At 37.5% G+C, this 19,922-nt stretch overlaps 1 protein-coding gene across 7 annotated transcripts in view; it reads right to left on the bottom strand.

Annotated features, from left to right (window-relative positions):
- Positions 1-19,922, bottom strand: part of Lrp1b (LDL receptor related protein 1B) — a 1,777,797-nt gene that overhangs the window by 793,587 nt on the left and 964,288 nt on the right. For all 7 annotated transcript variants that reach the window (XR_009056008.1, XM_057755646.1, XM_057755649.1 and 4 more), the window contains exon 8: positions 624-846. Coding sequence is in view for 6 of the 7 variants with exons in the window: in XM_057755646.1 (XP_057611629.1) it covers positions 624-846 (223 nt within the window). In the remaining variant the exon portion in view is untranslated. The remainder of the gene's footprint in view (positions 1-623; positions 847-19,922) is intronic.

The raw sequence follows: 19,922 nt of genomic DNA, 5'->3' as shown, positions 1-19,922 counted from the left end.
CAACTGGGCTACATCCAGGTTCAACTAAAAGCACACTCGTGAGGGATTTTCTTGATTGGATCATTTGAGACCAGACTATCTGCTCTAAATCTAGATCATCTGAGGTGGGAACAGCCACCCTAAAATTTTCTCTGGTGGCAGCTCAAATAAAAGAACACGGCTTTGGGAGGCGAGGTCACCAATAGTGTTGCTGAGGCATTGCCTTGCTGATGTTAAAACACAGTTCTGAGGGATTCCAGCATAGAGTAGCAACCCGCAGCGCTTGATGAAACCTGCACGTCATCCAGTCTCTCCTGGAATCTCTGCTTTTCCTTCCATTGTTATACAACCAGACCAAGGACCCAATCAAGACTCTAAGCCACGCTAATCAATTCCCTTTACACACACACACACACACACACACACACACACACACACACTATATTCCCTTAGAAGAACATGATAAATTCAACAGGCATATCCTAGTATTACTGTGACTAAAGCATCCTCCCAAATAAAATATGCATCTAAAGTTTGTGAGCCATTACATCTTATCTGTAAGGAATGCTACAAATTTCGATCCTTAGAAGAGTATCATATATTCAGTTGATGGTAGCTGCATTTTCTAATAAAATTGTACTTACCTGTCTACCTTGTACAAGAGTGTGCCTGTTTTTCCCTTGGTAGTCTACCACTGCCACATAGCCCAAGTAGAGATCTACCCAATAAACCAATCTGTTGACGAGGTCCAGTGCCAGGGCAGCTGGCTGTTCTGCCTTTGAATAAACTATCCTCGTTCTGTTCATCCCGTCCAGGTCACATCTCTCTACTTTAGGAACATCCCCAGAGTCAGTAAAGAAAAGTTTTCTGTTGAAAGACAAATAAATGTTAATATGAAGAGAGAGGAAACATATTTGATAGAGCCATCTGTAAAAAGCAGAACTTTCCTACTAATTTATTTCAGTAGTTACATCTGCTTGCTTCCCATAACCATTTCCATATAATATCAGTCATAAACAGAGGAATCTGCTAATGAATATTGCAGGGCATAAGGGAGCAGGTTAAGCAACAACTGTAAAATTTCCTCAAAGCCAATGGCTGTGGTGGCTTTATTTTTGCATCAGCGGAGGTTCTTTAAGCTTCATATAGCCAGTGCATCATCCCATTAAGGACAAGGTACTGAAGCAAGCCAAGTCATCAGACCAGGGCCTGTGAGCCACCAGACATTATATGCAACCTGATTTTCAAATTGCTGGTAATATTTGTTTCCTATAAAATCTGTTCTGTGGAGTTCTGCAACGTTGTGAGGTGCAGAGAACGGCAAACCAGGAATGAATGAAGCAGTGAAAATGTCGGCTTGCTGTCTGTAGCACTGGAGATATAACATAAGTAACGTGACCTGCAGGCCTATTCCAAATGCTTCCCAACTAAGGGACTTACATGAAGGAAATGAAGGACACTCCTCTATTTCTCTTAATGCATTTTGAAGAAAATGCTGAAACAAAATGCTCACTTCTGGGACAAGAAATCGTTTCAAGCAGTTCTGAGACTGCCAAAGATTTAAATGCACCTGGAAGACTTGAGTGTTTAATATTTGATTAGTATTCACAATGTTTAGTAAACACAAATCAATTTCAATTACCCTGACAATAGTTAACAAGATTTCCACTCATGAGACTTAATTGCATTTGTAAAGAGAAGACCATCTTGCCTTGACTTAAATATAATCTCAAGAATAATCTAATTTACAGTGACTGAGCAATATGAAGATTGCTCGGAGTATAGAATATTGGATTTTACAAACTTGGAGAATTAGTTTTTAGTTACTTTTTTCAACAACCTTGAGTTATCTAACACAATGGGGTATCGTCCAAGCTAAAAAGTAGTATCTAAGCTGTAATTTCAGATAAATTCTTTCTGCATAGAAGGCTTTTAAACATTAATGTGTAGTGTTCTGTATTGGTGGGATAAAATTTCTTTATGAGTTCTTGAAAGATCATAGCATCTAAGCAAGTTAAACATTTCAAGAGACAGTGCAGACAGAGAGTTTTCTATTTTGGCAGAGAACAAATAAGAAGGCATGACTATATTCCAGTGTAGCCTTTTCTCTCCGTCTGTATTTCCCTCTCTGTTCCCTGCACTCTGCTGATGGCTCCACCTTCCTCAGTCTTAACCAATTTGATTATAGCTCACTCTAGATGAACTACACGTAGTACTTTTCTTCTTTTATAGAAAACACACTAAGGAAATACATAAGGAGTCCGAACCTCGGGTATGTTCTGAGCAGGAGAGTGTCTGCAATTATTGTAAGAGGTCTATCCAGGACATAAAGCTTCTTGTTCTCTGCTTCCCATTTCAAATGAGTTTAGTTCATATAAGTGAAGAGAATGTGTAGGTATTGAGGACTGCAGAAGCTGACACAACATGAACTGTGTGATACCCGGAGACTGTATAGGTATACAGTAAAACAACATTGCCCAACAGACAGAAGAGTACTGGAGGCTGGTTCACTTGGTGCTCTCTTTCAGGGGGCCTGAGTTCAAGTCTCAGAATCCACAGCACAGTTTAGAACACCACTTCTGTAATGTCTGATGGCATCTTCCAACTTCCAGAGATATGCATGTAGGAAACACACACACACATCTATACATATATATATAACATTTACATATAGATATAAAATACAAAACACATGAAAAACTAAACAAACAAACCAACAAAAAGGGCAAAGACTGGTCTAAAAATAAAGACTTATCTGAAGCCTTGAGTTGGTTTTATTGGATCACATCCAGAAGAAACAAAGAGATCAGAGTGAAGATAAGAACCCTGGAGGTCTACTCTTGTAGAAAAAGGCAGAAGGAGAAAAGAAGACAGAGGAGTTCAGAGGTCAGAAGAGATATGAGGTCAGAGCAAACAGAGATCCATAGGTGTCTGAAACATTTCAGGAAGAAGGATTAGAATGGTTGATGTGTCAAACTTCACAAATAATATAAAGGTATTCTTCAAAAATAAGCCATTGAATTTGATATTTGTTAAAGTATAAGTAAGGTTGGTACTTCTGAGGAAGAATAATCTATTGGTATGAATTAGATTATAATGGAAATACACAAATAATTCTTCTACAAGATCTTCAGTGATACTAAGCTACAGCTTCAGGAATAAAACAAATGACTTACAGATACGTTCAATATCATAATAATCCTGGTTATAGAAACTCTAGAATACTCTCTGTATGTGTGTATGTGCATGTGCATGTTGGTGTGTGTGATTTATTATTCATAACATCATATATATACTACATACATATAATTTGCTCTCTCTCTCTCTCTCTATATATATATATATATATTTGTGTGTGTGATTTACTAAATTTTACTGTTTCAGTGTAAATGCAAAGTGAAGAAAACAGAAGAATTTTGGATGTATAAAAAGGAGGGGAACCAGAAGAGAGTTAAGGTCATTCTCTGCCACACAGCACATTTTGGCTCAACTAGAGCTACATGAGAAACTATTTTAACTGAAATAAATATCTACAATTATTATTATTATTTTTTAAAGATTTTATTTATTACACATACAATACAGAGTTCTGCCTCCATGTATGCCTGCATGCCAGAAGAGGGCACCGGATCTCATTTTAGATGGTTGTGAGCCACCATGGGGTTGCTGGGAATTGAACTCAGGACCTCTGGAAGAACAGTCAGTGTCCTTAACCTCTGAGCCATCTCTCCAGCCCCCAATATCTATAATTATTGGAAAATAAAAGCTAAACTGTTCTCTAGACTGAAAATAATTTTTCATTCTTAAGTTTCCTTGATTCTTCACCAGAGTAAATGCTATTACACTATCCACATTATTCTATTATCTTCAGACATTACCACATAGAAGTAACATTATTTCCATTTAGAGATGAAAGATGTTCAGTGTGCATAATTTGCGATGGTAAGAAACACAGAATTAACCCCATGCCATTTTTTTGGTCTTATTATTTTGAAGGAATTTCAAAGTTATACAAAAGATTTATCTATAGCAGAATATATAACTGTTTGTGGTCTACATTTAAATTTACCATTTTTTCAAAATTGATGCTCTCACTGTACGTCCTGGACTCTGAATTGTATGAGGATATGACACACAGATATCATAACCCTCTCCAGCTAATACTTCTCTTCAAACCTCTTGAGAACAAGTGCTTGGTCTTGTAACCACAATGCCCCTGCCGTAGTCAATATTTTAAACAGCAGATGTTATACAACTCTTTTTCAAGATTTTACCACTAACCACTAGTGTTTGGTTGGCTTGTTGGCTTTGTATGATAGGGTCTCACTGTTACCCAGGTCTATGTTGAGATGGTAGGTAATTCTCCCGAATGTTGGCATTACACCAATTTTCCCCCGTGTATGCCTCACAAATGTTCTTCATGGTGATTTCTGCTGTTCAGAACGTAGACCAGCACGGTTCCTTCTCTCTGTCCTCCTTGGAAACTGTTTATCAACCAGGCCTTTCTTTGCTGTTTATGTGAGCATTTCTAACCAGCAGAGAGTTAGTTGTCTTGAATATTTGAATTGGGAGTTGCCTGATTTTTCTACTAATTAGTTTAAGGTAGGCAGTTTGATTTGAAATGTGATAGTTTTGTCCATTGTTATTATTGTCTTTTGGATTAAAAACAAGAGGACAGCCTACAACCTACTCCAGAAGTTACACAAAAAGTAAATAGAAATGAAACTTGGGATTCAATTTTATCTGTTTTTATTTTTTAATGTTTGTCTGAACACTTAAGTGCTTTACTAAAAGATTTTACTTTTAATTATGTGCATATATGTGTGGGCTAGTGGAAATGAGTGCAGTAACCCTGAAGGCCAGGTGAGGATGCTGGGTCCCCTGCAGCAAGAGTGACAAGCCATTGTGAGTAGGTGGGAACTAAACTCTGGTCCTCTGTAAAAGCAGTTGGTGTTCTTAATTGCTGATTGATTTCTCAAGCCCTAAATAGCTAACTCTTGATTTTGAGAGTCCACCGTCTTTCTTTCACAGATCCTTTCCAGTCACCCTCCTCTGCAGTCCCCACAAAGCACAGACAGATCTGTACAGAAATCACCTGTTGGTTTATACAGTGGTTCTTAATCTGTGGGTCATGACCCCCTGTGACCATCAGAAAACACAGGTATCTACATTATGATTTTTAGCAGGAGCAACATTACAGCTATGCAGTAACAACAGAAATAATTTTATGGTTGGGGGTCACCACAAGCTGAGGAACTCAAAGAGTCTCAGGGTCAGGAAGGTTGAGAACCATTGGTTTATACTGCTTCATGGAGACCAGCCCTGTCCTGCTCTGTACCCTTCCCACCTCTAAGAACATTAGCTCTACCTTTGTCTCCCTGTCTCCATATCTGTGCTAGCAGCTGTTTCTCCATATAATTACACACCCCAAACAAAGGACTCTTTCATTGTGCTACATTTAATTTGAATGTCCTTCGAGATTTTTGTTTGCACTATCATCAAATCTCAGACTAAAATAAGGCAATAGTTTAAGTTTAATCTCTGTTTCTAAGATATTTAACTAAGAATACACCAAGGAAAGGGATGCTTTGCGGGGGCTTTCTTACTCATTGGGTTCATAGTTATTACATCTCTACCACTCCAGTAAAGAGGAGTTAATTATTTCAGATTCATTAACACATCACATATGGTAAAGAATATAACTCTAATATTATACTGACTGTATATGTGGTCTTGCTTTACTATAACTGTGTACATTTTGCTTCTGAAAATCATTGGTAAGCTTCCCCAACACAGATGAAAAGTTCCTGAGGTCCTGCTGTAGGCAGTGATAGAGTTTTGCGGAACTTCAATCATCCCTAAATTTTAAAGCAAAACAATGGTCACACATACATGTTAAAACAAGTTTTTGCTTGTTTTTTGGTTTTCTTGATTGGGGGGTGTCTTTTCTTGGTTGGTTAGGTTTTTTGTTTGATGATAAATCTGGGAATTGCTTTAGCCAGTGGTATCTGCTTCCACAGCACTGACAAGCTCTTGTTCAGAAGGACACAGGCTCTTTAGGTGCACTGCAACCTGGGCTTTTGTGTCATCTGTCCTTCCCCTTCAGTTAGAATATAATGCTGGAGCTGGGGGAGGGGGGGTTCCAACTAGGTCTCAAAATTACATGACAATATTTATTTAACTCTAAAAAAATGATGTTCCAATACAAGGCATTTCACATAACAATATTCACATATTCACAACAAGAACCCCAAAGAAGGTGGATACAATGCTAAAGGTCACGTATACCAGAATTCAGAATATCTACAGTGCTCTGATTAAAGTCCCAGCACACAGTCCTTCTCTAATAATCATGTATTAATGATGATAACCACTTCAGCAAAATGATATATAATTTCTTCGAAAGTATTATACTGAGAACTTAATTCTGTATTGTTGTTTTTATCGTAATTTAGTGCTATCCAAAGAGCATCAACTGCAATACAATTTTATATTTTTCTTCCATTATATATACAAATTTGAACAAGGAAGCGATTTTCAACATTATATAGAGTAATTAAAGTATACTCAGAATTAAAGTAGGAATATTAAATATTTAACACCGCAATTCTTGAGTGCAATAGTGAATCTGAAAGGGTAATGAGTCTCTCTTACAAGAGTTTAAAATTCAAATTCCATTAGCTCTTGCTATTTAAGCTCGTGGAAGATAAACAATTAAACTATTTTCTCTCTCTAGCTAAGCCTGCAAGACAGTTATTTATTGATTTTTACTTGTTTGACGTTTTCGCTTCTGCTGTTTGTGAAACCTCTGTTGTCCTTGGTTTTCACTCTCTACATAAACACACAGAAATTAAACCTGACATGCAGGCTCCCACTCTCAGTCAGTGGCTCTGGATACTGCAAACATTTCTCCGACTAATTTCCCCAGAAGAGTCTGTGCACTGGCTATAGTGGGCCATAAGGCTGGCCTGTTCTGCATGTTTATCTGCAAAATTTTGCCCCTCTAAAGTATTTTCTAGAGATTCTCAGCTGTATAGGCAATTCTAAATGGCAGCACACTCTTCCCCTTCAAGGAGAAGAAGGTTACAGTGAACACAAGATGACAGGCTGGGCTTTGCTGAGCCACTAGGGCTTTCTCTCTTAATGGTACAAACCAATAGGTGTAGTCCACCCATGGGCAGATGTGTTAGAATAGTTCAAGTAGGCAGGCAGGGTGGGCTGGAAGGAGAAAGTAATCCCGAAGCCTGTGCATACAGCAGAAGATAGAGAGGAGGAAGGAAAATTTAGGCCACAAGGGTCAATCCTAGTCCCTGGACTTAGATCTGGAGACACTGGACATTATTTATGCCTCCATTAAAAATTTCTATTTCTTTGAGCTGGTTTAAACTAGCAGAAACTAGCAGGACCTGGTTAATCCACCATAATGCTTGATGAGATCACACATTCATAGGATTCTTTGTGAAATATTGATGGAGAAAGAATTTTTTTTTTTTTTTTTTTTTTTTTTTTGGTTTTTCGAGACAGGGTTTCTCTGTGGTTTTGGAGCCTGTCCTGGAACTAGCTCTTGTAGACCAGGCTGGTCTCAAACTCACAGAGATCCGCCTGCCTCTGCCTCCTAGGTGCTGGGATTATAGGCGTGTGCCACCACCTCCCGGTCGATGGAGAAAGCATTGTGTGATTCGGGCAGCACTGTTTTTGAAGGGCTGACATTAGAGCATGAATCATTCCAAGAGTTACATATAAACCTTACGTAATTCCATTCTACATTCTGACTCTTACATAAAAAGAAATTAACTTTAAAAACACAGACAGTATCTGAAATCTTTCTTGCCTTCATGAAAGCATGAAACAGACTGATAGTATACAGTAACTCATTCAAAAATAAAATGTGTGTGTGTTTGTGTGTGTACGTGTGTGTGTGTGTGTCTCACAGGTCTGTAATCATAGTGTCTCAGAAACCTGAGATAAGAAAATACTAAGTTTGAGGTTTTTAGGGGCTCAGAGTGAATTCACATAACTGTTCTAGTCCCATTATCCCAGTCTAAAGTGTGCAGGTCACGTGTGAGCTCTCAGTTACTACTTCATCACCACACCTGCCAGCAGCCATGTTCTCTATGATGATGACTTTGGACTATCCTCTGAAACTGTATAGCAAGTCCCAATTAAATGATTCCTTTTAAGTGTTGCCTTGGTCATGGTATTTCTTTGTACCAGCAGAACAATAACTGAAACTGGGTAATCTGTTGATTGTGTTTGAAGTCCGTTCCACAGGAGGGATTTTGCCTGGCACTATAAACACGGTCAAAACTCCAAGGCTAGGGAGGTCAGACGCCGTTTGGGGAACCTTCCTTTTACCAAATGGACCTGTTATGAAATTGCCTACTATATATTTATATCTAAAGCTATTCATTGTGCTACTGTCAGCATTCATAAGAGAAACTTTTTAATACAGTCATTAACAATATAGTTAGTGAAGAGACTTCTAACAGACTGAACTATCAAGGCTGGTGGAGCCTTCTTAAAGTAGACATCAATATTACTCCTTCCAAAATTCATGGAGTATCACTAAAGAGGAGGCAGAAAGAATGTAAGAGCTGGAGGACAGGGGTGTGTGATGCAAAAGAAAGCCATAGGAAATACCATCCAGGATTATCTGCAGAAGACCAGCATGGGATTTGTCCTCTCAACATTTCATCAGAGCTGGGAGAGAGGCTCAGGCAACTGAACTGGTCTCTCAGATAATATGGGCAGTTAATCACTGGGTGTGAGTGGGTGGGTATTACTTTGTTCAGGGGCATGACCAATAAATATTTTATCATCCATTCTTACACAAGCAACCCTTATTAAATTCAGCTACTCACACACAATGAGACAAGAAAGCAGAAGTCATTGGGAAGAAATATTTCAACAGAAGAGCAAGGGGAAGGAGAGAGGAATGGGGGAGAAAGCAATTAAAATCCATTACATATATGTGTGAAATTATCAGAGGACAAAAGCAGGTCTGTACCTGAGAAATGACAGTGGTAACATTACCACAGCGCCGAGTCTCTCCTGGAGTATTTGGATGATAGAAATAACAAATGTCCTATGGCACTGTGAAAGGTTAATTCATGCAAGATCATTCTGTTTTCCCACACATATAAGTGGAGATGATAGCACTTGCATTTGAAGTGCTTTGAAATTATTAAATGAAAGTGAGCAGAGCTGACTCACAGCTTTTTAATATTTAAACACAGGATAACGACCCTGTAAATAACAATGCTCTAAACCCACTTAATCTCTGATTCTTCGCTCCTATCATCTATCCTTCCTCATTCAAAAGTTTTAAAACAACTCTCTCTCTCTTTCAGTTTGAATTCACACAGATATATATGTGCAAATAACCACATGAAGATGGAGAAGTTAAAGAGAGAGAAGCTCACCGAAGACTATAATTAATAAACAGTGGTTAAAGGCAGATGGGTTACTTTTATGAAGCTCAAATGAAACCGTTGTTGAAAAATAACCTCATTTATCATGTACAGATTACTTAAATTATTTTGATTTACGATTTAGAATGGAAGCAATTTAAACATAGGAACTAATGGAATAATTTAAGGACTTCCATCTATAAAACTTTTATTTTCTAAGAATCTATTTAGTTTTATTTGGAATTTCTGTCCTAGTATACTCAAACCTTAGTTAAAGTTCAGGATTTAAAGCAATTATGTTGACAACAATAAAAGGCCTGCGGTCCAAACAGTTTTTGTTAAGATGTTTGGTATAATCATAAGAACTTACAAATAGAGTTATATACTTATCTATGTACAGAGGTAAATTTTCTAGAGAAGCACAGGTTTGTCAAAGAATCTATTTTCTGTGTGTGGAAGGGGTCTAGATAACATAGCTTAGAGAGCTTTGCTTGCCACCATGAAAACTAGGAAATTTTATGTTAATATGGAATGTCAAATCACAGAAGAAAACTCAAAGTTTGCAAAGAGACACAGGACGGCTTCACTGGAACTGAGCTCTGGGAGGACCTAAGACAGTGCAGTGACTAACGAAGAAGGCCCACTGTTCCACCGCTACCATCCAGTCCAGGTTCTCACATCTCCCACAGCTTCCCTAGGAAAGTAAATTCAATCCACTGTCATTTCATGCCAACAACTCAATCGCATTTTTAGTAAAAAAAAGGTGCTCATAGAGATATCACCTTTCAGTTACTCACAGTCTTTATTTAATTCTATATTACGGCTATTTACTCTTTTCTCAGTGACTGAATATTGATTTAGTTATGACAGTGGAGAAAGAAAGGTGATCACCTGTCTGTATGAAGGCTAAAGAAGACCTTTACACCTGTTTCCCAGGACAGTTCCTATCCCATTATTGAATACTTACAGAGAAGCCGACGTCGACAGTCCTCAAGTTAACAATTGGCACTGAGCTTTTACTAGAGGAGCAGAGAAATGCCAAGTCAATGTCCATGAACTGGAGAAAAATACTGAAAGTTTTAACTTGGCAGGAAGAAAATTGGCATTTGAGGTCCCAATGAGTAAGTACAAAGTTTGTATGTGAGAGAAAGAATTATAATTATTTGGGTAGGAAACTAAGTCTTACTTTTTATTACTTAATTGATCCACACAGGTGGTCTCATTTTACTGAATGTCTTTTTTCTAATTGTTTTATTGTTAGTATAATCAGAAGAAATTTTTCTCTGAGGGCATCAATCTAATGTGCTAAATTGGCCAAAACAAGAGACATATTAGAAGAAAAAAGGAAATATTATCTGATCTGTGCAATTGTGGCCACAGAGAATATTCAATGGAATACTTTTGTTAGTTCCAGAGATTCTATAAATGTATAATGAGCTTCAATAAAGCTATTGTTATAATCCAAAATGAGAAGTACGATCAGGGGCGGGTGGAGAGAAGTAAGCTAGCCTTATAAAAGTGAAACAATGTAATTCTTCCTTTTGTGTGGAATAGAAAGGTCTGAAAATAAATTTAAAAAAATTATGACATTACTGAATCCAACGTTCTTCTATTAGGTACATTTAGTGAATGTCTTTCCAAAATTCCTGTTACAAAAATAAAAAATGGGCAAAACAAAAATGATGCTGATACCCTACAATCCCTCACTAATTTTCTCAAACTTCTACAAGCTCCAGTCAAGGGTGAATCCCTGACTCAACAACAAAAATAGAATATAATCTCCATAAAATAGCGAATTAGCTGAACAAAATTACTCCTGATGAGTTGTTTAATTAAAGTCCATCATTGTTACCCGGGGAAGAAGGTAAAAGGAGAATCTGGTAAGGGCATTTTTATAACGTTGATGCCTGTTTCTTTGTTGTCATCGTGAGCACATCTGGAATTAACTAAAATCCCAAGCTGATAAGAACAGCTGCCTAGGAATTTTAGTTAATTGGATCATTCGAGGTACGAAAATCTACCTTGATTCAGACCCTCCTCAAGTAGGTCTTTGAAATTTTGAAGACCCATTCTAAATCTGAGTCCCACCCTCTGCAGGCAGCCTATGGAAAGGACAAAGACTAAAGAAACTCTTCCCTTTGCCTGCTTGCCCTCACTCTGTCTGGAAATTCACTTCTTTCCTGGCTTTCATCCAGCCTCATGAATAGAACAGCTATTAGATTCTTGGATTTCTGTCCAGAGACAACTATTGTTGAAGTAGTCAGAGCATAAACTGTACGCCATTCTAGTTAATTATATGTGTGTGCATACATACACACATATATTTGTGCACATACACAAACAGAGACACATACACATATATTCTGTCGGTTCTGATTCTCTAGAGAACCCTGCCTAATACAACAGGGAAAACATTAGCAGTTTCAGTCTCTAAATCTTTCAACAACTTAAACACTTGTTTTGGGGTTCCTTGAATGTTATTGAGTTACTCTTTATAAAAAGAGTAGTGTTTGGGCAACTAAATAATCTGAAAGGAAAAAAGTACATATCATTCATTAAAATTCACCATAAGAAACATTCAATGAGCTGGGCGGTGGTGATGCACGCCTTTAATCCCAGCACTTGGGAGGCAGAAGCAGGCAGATCTTTGTGAGATTGGGGCCAGCCTGGTCTACAAGAGCTAGTTGCAGGACAGGCTCCAAAGCTACCGAGAATCCCTGTCTCAAAAACCAAAACCAAAACTAAAAACAAACAAACAATAACAACAAAGGGAAACATTCAATGGTGGTAAGGTAAGTGCATGTTAAGTAAGAAAGAGTCAAGGAGAAATAAAACAAATTCAAGAGTTCATTCATGGAATAGAATAAGGCTAAATAAAATAAAATTATTAATTTTTCAGAAGTGGCCTTTTCTCTCAGTACTTTAGATATTGTATTTAGGAGCTTTTTTGTATTGTGTTATGAGAAAAGTGCACTCAAATAAAATTCTACTTAATTAACTTACTCTCTTTAAATGTTACTTCACATTCTGTCACTTCGTGATCTTACCATCAAAATAGAGAAACTATTTTATATTAAGAATTAAGAAAGTAATGTTGAGTGCCTGACTTGTAAATAATCTTATATTTAAAAATATTATTATCGGATGATGAATAGTAAATAAGTATGTTCATGTCTTTGTAAATTTTGAGTAACAAAAAGGAAAATTTGAATGTAACTTGAAGCATATTTTTGCGGAAAATAATTACACCTCCTAACAGAGTTGTGCTTGGTCTCATGGTTCAAAAGTGTCCTCAAGTTTAAACATTCACCTTTTATTACAGGATTCTGGATGTGAGAGAATTTTTTTTTCAGAAAACAAACTGTTAAGGGCTTCATGTAGCGATGCAATCAGTGGATTAATAATATATCTACTATTGAAAAACTGAGCCATTGAGAAATCACCATCTTCTACCATCCTACCATCTCCTGTTTGTGTGTTATTATGTGTTATTAATTCATTTAAACCTTACTCTACCCTCAAATCCAGAAGCCGAGTAATTGAAATGGCTACTTTCTGTCACTTTTATCTAACTTCATTTTCTCATTTATTATTTTGCATACATTTCATTTGTAGACTTCCTAAGTACATTACATACTTCTTGTTGAATAGGATCATATATTACATTTTTTACCCCAATTTATAGTATTGAGAAATTTCAAACCTTAACTAAAAGAATACCTTTCATTCAGATTGATCAATTGTTAAAATGCCAGGTCAGGAAAGGTAGGAACAAGAGAAGGAGAAAAAGAATAATAGTGAAAAAAGTATAATTTCTACTTATTGTATAAGGGCACATAATTATATGGTCTTTTCTCCTACTGAACTTTTTCAAATAAATTGAAAACACGGTGACAGTTCCTAAGTACATGTGACATGAAAGGAACAGAAAATTCCTGAACACTAAACTAATATGTACTTAATTGTCGTCCTCACTTCTCATGATGAAGTTCTAATATCTAGGATCTTAGAAGGTGACAACACTTGATGATAAAGAGGTGATCAGATTAAAATGAGGTTATGAGCGTGAGGCTTAATCCAATCTTGTAGGTATCCTTGTATGAATATAAAATCTGTACACACATGCATGCAGAAGAGCACACAGAAGGTGGTATAAGGTTAGCTTAATGTTGACCAACTCATAGCTATAGACAGAAGTCTTAGAGAATACCAACTCTTCAGAAACTTGTTTTTAAGACTCCTATACCCCAAAACTGGCTTTAGGGAACCCAATCAATGGTTTGTTGCTATGTCAGGCCTGGCATATTAATGCACAATTCACTAAGTGTTATTATAATAAGCAACAAATTTAACATGGTTAAAACAAAATTACTCCGTGTTCAAAATAGTTTTTTTTTTTTAATTTTTAACATTTATTTTGTGTTGCAAAACACAAAACATTCCACAAAGAAACTACATCGTCATCTGTCAAATTTTTCTTCTATTGTTTTTTCATTTGTTTGTTTCTATCCAGAGTCATTTGTTGCCATTGATTTTCTTTGATCTCGCTTCCTTTAATACAAACAGTTTCTCTGCCATAATATCCTCTTTCATGATATAGACATGTAAAGAATATAGGCAGTGTGTATTATGTAATGTCTTAAACACATAGATTTGTTTTTTAGTTTTCTGATCATATTAGAGTCCTGTGGTTCTGTTAATTTTAGTGATACCTGGCAAAACATAAGGCATTCTTGTCCCTTAGGTAATGATGCCTAGTTCAGGGACTTGCTTAACCGACTGTTTTCTAAGTTTCTCCTTGAAGGAAACTCTCTCCCCAGTAGTTAATACTGTGCCTGCAACATGAATTTTTGTAATATCCTCAGCATTATCTCACCCTGGATTTATCATTTACAATACAGTTTCGTCATTGTATCAAATGTTATACTACCAGTTGGAAATTATGATTTCTACTACAAAATTCCTTGGATTATTTAGAGCCTTGTTTCAAACAAATGCGCTTTTCCTCTCAACGTGCCCATATGTTTGTTTATAATTGCTTCAATTTCACTACATTATTCTCTCACTAATTAATGTGTCACAATTGATTATAATTGGTATTCATTTTGAAGTTTATACTGCTTATATTTTTATTTGTCAGTGTTCCTGAACTCTCTCTCATTCCTTTTTTTTTTTTTTTTTAACTTTAGGTACCTAATGTAAGTTTTATTGCAAAGCATATGTTTAAAAAGTAAATATAAATAAATAAGTTGAATGGAACTGAAGGAGATGATGTTATTTATCTAAGGGTATAAGTAAGTTTATAGAATAATAAATTTTATAGTTGAGTGTCATTTCTAATATACAGAATATTGCTTTCAATATTTGAAAGATATCAGTAACAAAAAGGCTATGCAAATCTTCCAATGAGGATGACTCAATGCTCAGTGATCCTAGGAAGAAACCAGCATGGGGTGGCAAAAAAGAGTCATGTTATTCTTCATGAACAGATGCCCTCAGCAGACAGTCAATGGAAGCTCCTTCAGTTAACAGCAGGGTGTCACCATACCTGTCAATCATGGGAAGATTGCCTATTGCTCTGCACTCAGATGGCTTCATTGCTGCCAATGACACATAATGCTGTGGAAATGAGAAGGAACTATATGGCACCAATTGAAGTAGCACATCAAAATTAGTGTGTGCAGAAATTAGCCATGTGCTTAAGCACTGACGATGGTAAATGTAGGACTGTTGAGGTAGAAATGCAAATTCATTAATTTGTGCATCAAAGAAAAAAGACTGATGGAAAGGTAAATAACTTGACTATTCCAAAGGTTCAATCAGTACATAAAGCCAAAGGAAGTGTAACCATTTAAAAATATTGCAAACACTTAATTTGCTGTTACATATTAATAGTGCTATTATCATGTGTGTGTATGTGTGAGTATGTGATTGCATATCACTTGTTGGCAGGTTCCCTCAAAGGGCAGAAAAGTGTTCGGTTTTGGGATCCCTTAAAAGTGAGTTTACAGAATTATGAGTAGCCTGATGTGTGTCCTGGAAAGAGAACTCTGGTTGTCTCTAAGTCCAGGAAGGCCTATTAATTTCTAAACCATCTGCCACTGCCACCTCTTATGTTACATATTATTTTGGTACGTGTGGATAGCCCTGAGTGGATGAGTATTGTTGGCATGGCCATGTCAATCATTTTAATGGCCCAAATCCATGGAGTGGCAATGATAAGGCTCAGAAAAGTAGCAAATTCTTCTGCAAGTTCATATGAAGTTGCTGGCTGTGCAAAAACTGACAACTGAAGCTTCTTCCTCCCAGATGCCTACATCCTGACTTTGTTTATTACTATGGGACAATGGTCTTGTATTATTTTAATAAAACTCTGATTGGCCAGTAGCCAAGCAGGAAGTATAGGTGAGGTGAACAGGCAGGAAGTAGAGGTGGGACAATGAGTACAGGAGAATTCTGGGAGGAGGAAAGATTCAGTGTGCAGTTGTCACAGAGGAAGCCAGAAACAGAGGAAGCAAGATGAGAATGCCTCGCTGATAAAACGTGCCAAGTAACGAGACTAACACAAACAAGAATTAGGGGTTAATGTAAGTGTTAATAAGAAGCCTGAGATAATAGGCCAACCAGTTTATAATTAATGTAGACCTCTGTGTGTTTCTTTGGGACTGAACAGCTGTGGGAGCAGGTGGGACAGAAACCTAAGTCAACAGTTTACCTTCAATGACAACTTCTTTTTTTTTTTTTAATTTTTTTTTTTTTTTTTTCTTGTAGACCAGGCTGGTCTCGAACTCACAGAGATCTGCCTGCCTCTGCCTCCCGAGTGCTGGGATTAAAGGCATGTGCCACCACTGCCCGGCAATGACAACTTCTTACCAAGACTAGCTAACTCTTCCTCCTTACATTATACATAAGAAGCATGCTGTGTTTCCAGGTTTTATAGAAGGTGCTCTCCATTAAAGAGAGCACATCCCACCCAGTCCTAGCTTTTCTGTACATATGTCATCATTTCTTCATTCTTGTGTCACCCCTGCCTGATTTCCAGGACTAAGCCATGCAGGACATGAGAGGTTCCTAGGGCATATAGTGTCATATGATGTCTGATACTTGTACTTGCCTTTTATTTTTTTTTCCAGTGTTCTTTCTTCCCATCCTTCTCTCAGTTTTCTAGGAGTCAGAAAAGCAAGCAAGAGACCCACAGCCTGATATATTGCTATAATATTTGTTAGCACTTTTGTACAGATTGAAGCATATTTACCTGCTAAATGCTAATTTGATCACTAAATATTTATAGTACCTATGGGACTGTAACAGTACAACAGACAATGAGCAAGTACTAGACAGGTGAACAGACACCAAACTACCAGCGGGAAGCTGAAAGCGGGAAAGGAAATAATCATGTAAACAATTAACATGCAAAAGGAGCAAGCAGAAGGAACCATCTGCCAGAGGAAAAGCAAGCAAGAATGAAACTTGTCCAGAGACTTAAAGGGAGAATAGAGTAGGCCAAGTTTATTTGGCACAAGCTGGAAATGTGTGAAAAGGCCAGACGAATGAGCAAACTGCATTCCAACTCAGTGATCACGGATGTCACACCAAAAAAGTCCTCACGTATAACTTTCCTTGTAATTACCTGGTGATAGGAGAGACTTTATAATTCTTCAGATGTCAAAAGTTCAAACAATTTGAGAAATTCATTTAAAATGAAGTAGTGTGTGAGATAGAGTTAGGCTTTAAGTCATTGTTTGAAGAAGAGTCTGAAATTCCAATGTCTCTGGCTCCCAGCTAGTTTCTGCTGGGAACTTGAGCAAGCTGAATAAAAGGGCATCTATTGTCTCTTTGTGCTTCATGTTCATTAGGGAAAATTTGGCCTTAGGTTGGGTGTGAGCATTTTGTTAGCTCATGCACACGGAGATCTCCAGAATCAAGAAGACTCTTTTGTTCTATAGTCAATGCAAAAGAACTGCTGAGTGCTCCCAAAACCTAGTGGGTAAAAATAATGTTTAAGAGAAGTTTTTTTCCTCAGCTGCCCAAGGACCTAGTTGGGTACATCTCTCTGGACCCCTGGCAACTGCTCTAGAATCAAGGCTCTTGCCAACCCTAAAATGGCTCCCTTAATTAAGATATATACCTCCCTGCTCCCATATCCATCCTTCCATTATCCCAACCATCCCATTCCCCCAAGCTCTCCCTATCCTCCCCTTCTCACTTGTCTCCCTCCATCTCCCCTTTCCCCCATCCCACCGCACCCCCCCAGTTCCCAATTTTTGCCCAGCAATCTTGTCTACTTCCAATATCGAGGAGGATAACTGTATGTTTTTCTTTGGGTTCATCTTCTTATTTAGCTTCTCTAGGATCGCGAATTATAGGCTCAATGTCCTATATTTATGGCTAAAATCCAATTATGAGTGAGTACATCCCATATTCATCTTTTTGGGTCTGGGTTACCTCACTCAGGATAGTGTTTTCTATTTCCATCCATTTGCATGCAAAATTCAAGAAGTAATTTTTTTTTACCGCTGAGTAGTACTCTAATATTAGGAGAGAGAGCCTGAAATGGCCCGATCCTATAGCCATACTAATGAATATCTTTCATATCACCATAGAACCTTCATCTGGCGATGGATGGAGATAGAGACAGAGACCCACATTGGAGCACTGGACTGAGCTCCCAAGGTCCAAATGAGGAACAGGAGGGAGAACATGAGCAAGGAAGTCAAGACAGCGAGGGGGGCACCCACCCACTGAGACAGTGGGGCTAATCTATTGGGAGATTACCAAGGCCAGCTGGATTGGGACTGAAAATGCATGGGATAAAACTGGTCTCTCTGAATATGGTGGACAATGAGGGCTGCTGAGAAGCCAAGGACAATGGCACTGAGTTTTGACCCTACTGCATTTACTGGCTCTGTGGGAGCCTAGCCGGTTTGGATGCTCACCTTCCTAGACCTGGATGGAGGGGGGAGGATGTTGGACTGCCCACAGGGCAGGGAACCCTGACTGCTCTTTGGACTGGAGAGGGAGGGGGAGGGGAGGGGGATGTGGATAGTGGGGGACGGGGAGGGAAAAGGGAGGCGGGGAGGAGTGGAAATTTTTAATAAAAAAATTTTTAATAAAAAAAGAGAAGTTTTTTTTTCTCAAATCCAGTTTGAAAGAATGTCTTAAAAATGAAGGCTAACATGCTATAGATTGTTAAAGAAATGCACCTAAAACATGTATAAAACATGTATAAAAAAATCCTCGTTTACAGCCACAGGTAGTTCTCTCTTATGTGGGATAGATGGGGCTTGAATTTCTTTTCTGAGATCCTAAGGACAGAATGACAAACAACTCTTTCCTTTGCAGCTGACAACATTTCTAAGTAACTAGTCCTTAGTGAGCACTGGAGTGGGTGCTTTAGAAACGACAAGGTGAACTGAAAACCTGGTCTCCAACTTTATCTAAACACTGTCTGGAAAAGAAAAAAAAAGAGGGAAAGCATTTCTGTACTACTCAGAGATGGAAAAGAAACATAGAAGTCCTTTAAAATAGATGTCAAAATGGTTCTGAATATCATGCTTTGCTTTCACAACTTATCCTAGAAGAGAACACCCAAGGGCTACAGTGAACTTGATGTATAGCCCTTGGAGACAACGTTAAAAGGCTGTGTCTGGACCTTAACAAATAAAAACAAACAGAAAGTCATACATGCTGTATCTCTATCAGTCTTATAAAGCCTTTTTTATGGTTTTTATAGACAGTCTCGGGGAAAATGGGGTAACACAAATGAGTCCTAACACTTTAAGTGACTACCTGGCAATATTCTTCTAACATCTGTGTATCCTGGATTGTTTTAACAGCATGGAGCTTAAATCCCATTAGAGTCTGAATGGAAAACTAACAGCAGCAACCAGTCATGGGCTTCCTTAAGGTACTGTGAACTGAGGAGTTGCTTTTTCTTATTTAAATTCCACTAAGTGTTTTAAGTGTGTGATTACCTCCTCATTTTACTACTACATATAATTTCCATTTTTCTGAACAAAAGTTAATGTAATTATTGGGAAAAATATTAAATATCTAAAATATAGTATTTATTCTTCTGAATTCTGGTTGTGTTTCTGAGATTAATTACCTAATTAGCAATAAAAATATGATATTATTTTGCATACTACTTTAAAAAATCTAACATTTGTCAGTCCATAAAAATAATTCCATATCCAGGAAAGGAAACCGAAAACATTAAATGGGGAAAATACAGGCTTTTTCACTTTCAATAATAACATTATATTCTTCTGAATTGTAAATAAATTAGCATCTTTTCAAAGTATTTCAGTATGCGTACTTTTGCTATATTATTGTAGAAATAATATGCTCAGAGAAATTTGAAATTGAAACAAAAAATAAAATATCAGTGGAAGAATGGAGAAATAAAACAAGGGAAAGAAGGTGGCCACAGAGGTCACAGCACCCACAGTAGATAAAAAGTGGAATTTAATCCCACTGGCAAAGTTATAAAAGCCAGACATTAATCACATCTCAAAACTGTCTCAGGAAAAG

The sequence above is a fragment of the Chionomys nivalis genome, chromosome 22, assembly GCF_950005125.1.
Source record: "Chionomys nivalis chromosome 22, mChiNiv1.1, whole genome shotgun sequence".
Lineage (NCBI taxonomy): Eukaryota > Metazoa > Chordata > Mammalia > Rodentia > Cricetidae > Chionomys > Chionomys nivalis.
Note: the sequence above shows the minus strand (reverse complement) of the source record. Positions and strands in the feature narration are given on the sequence as shown.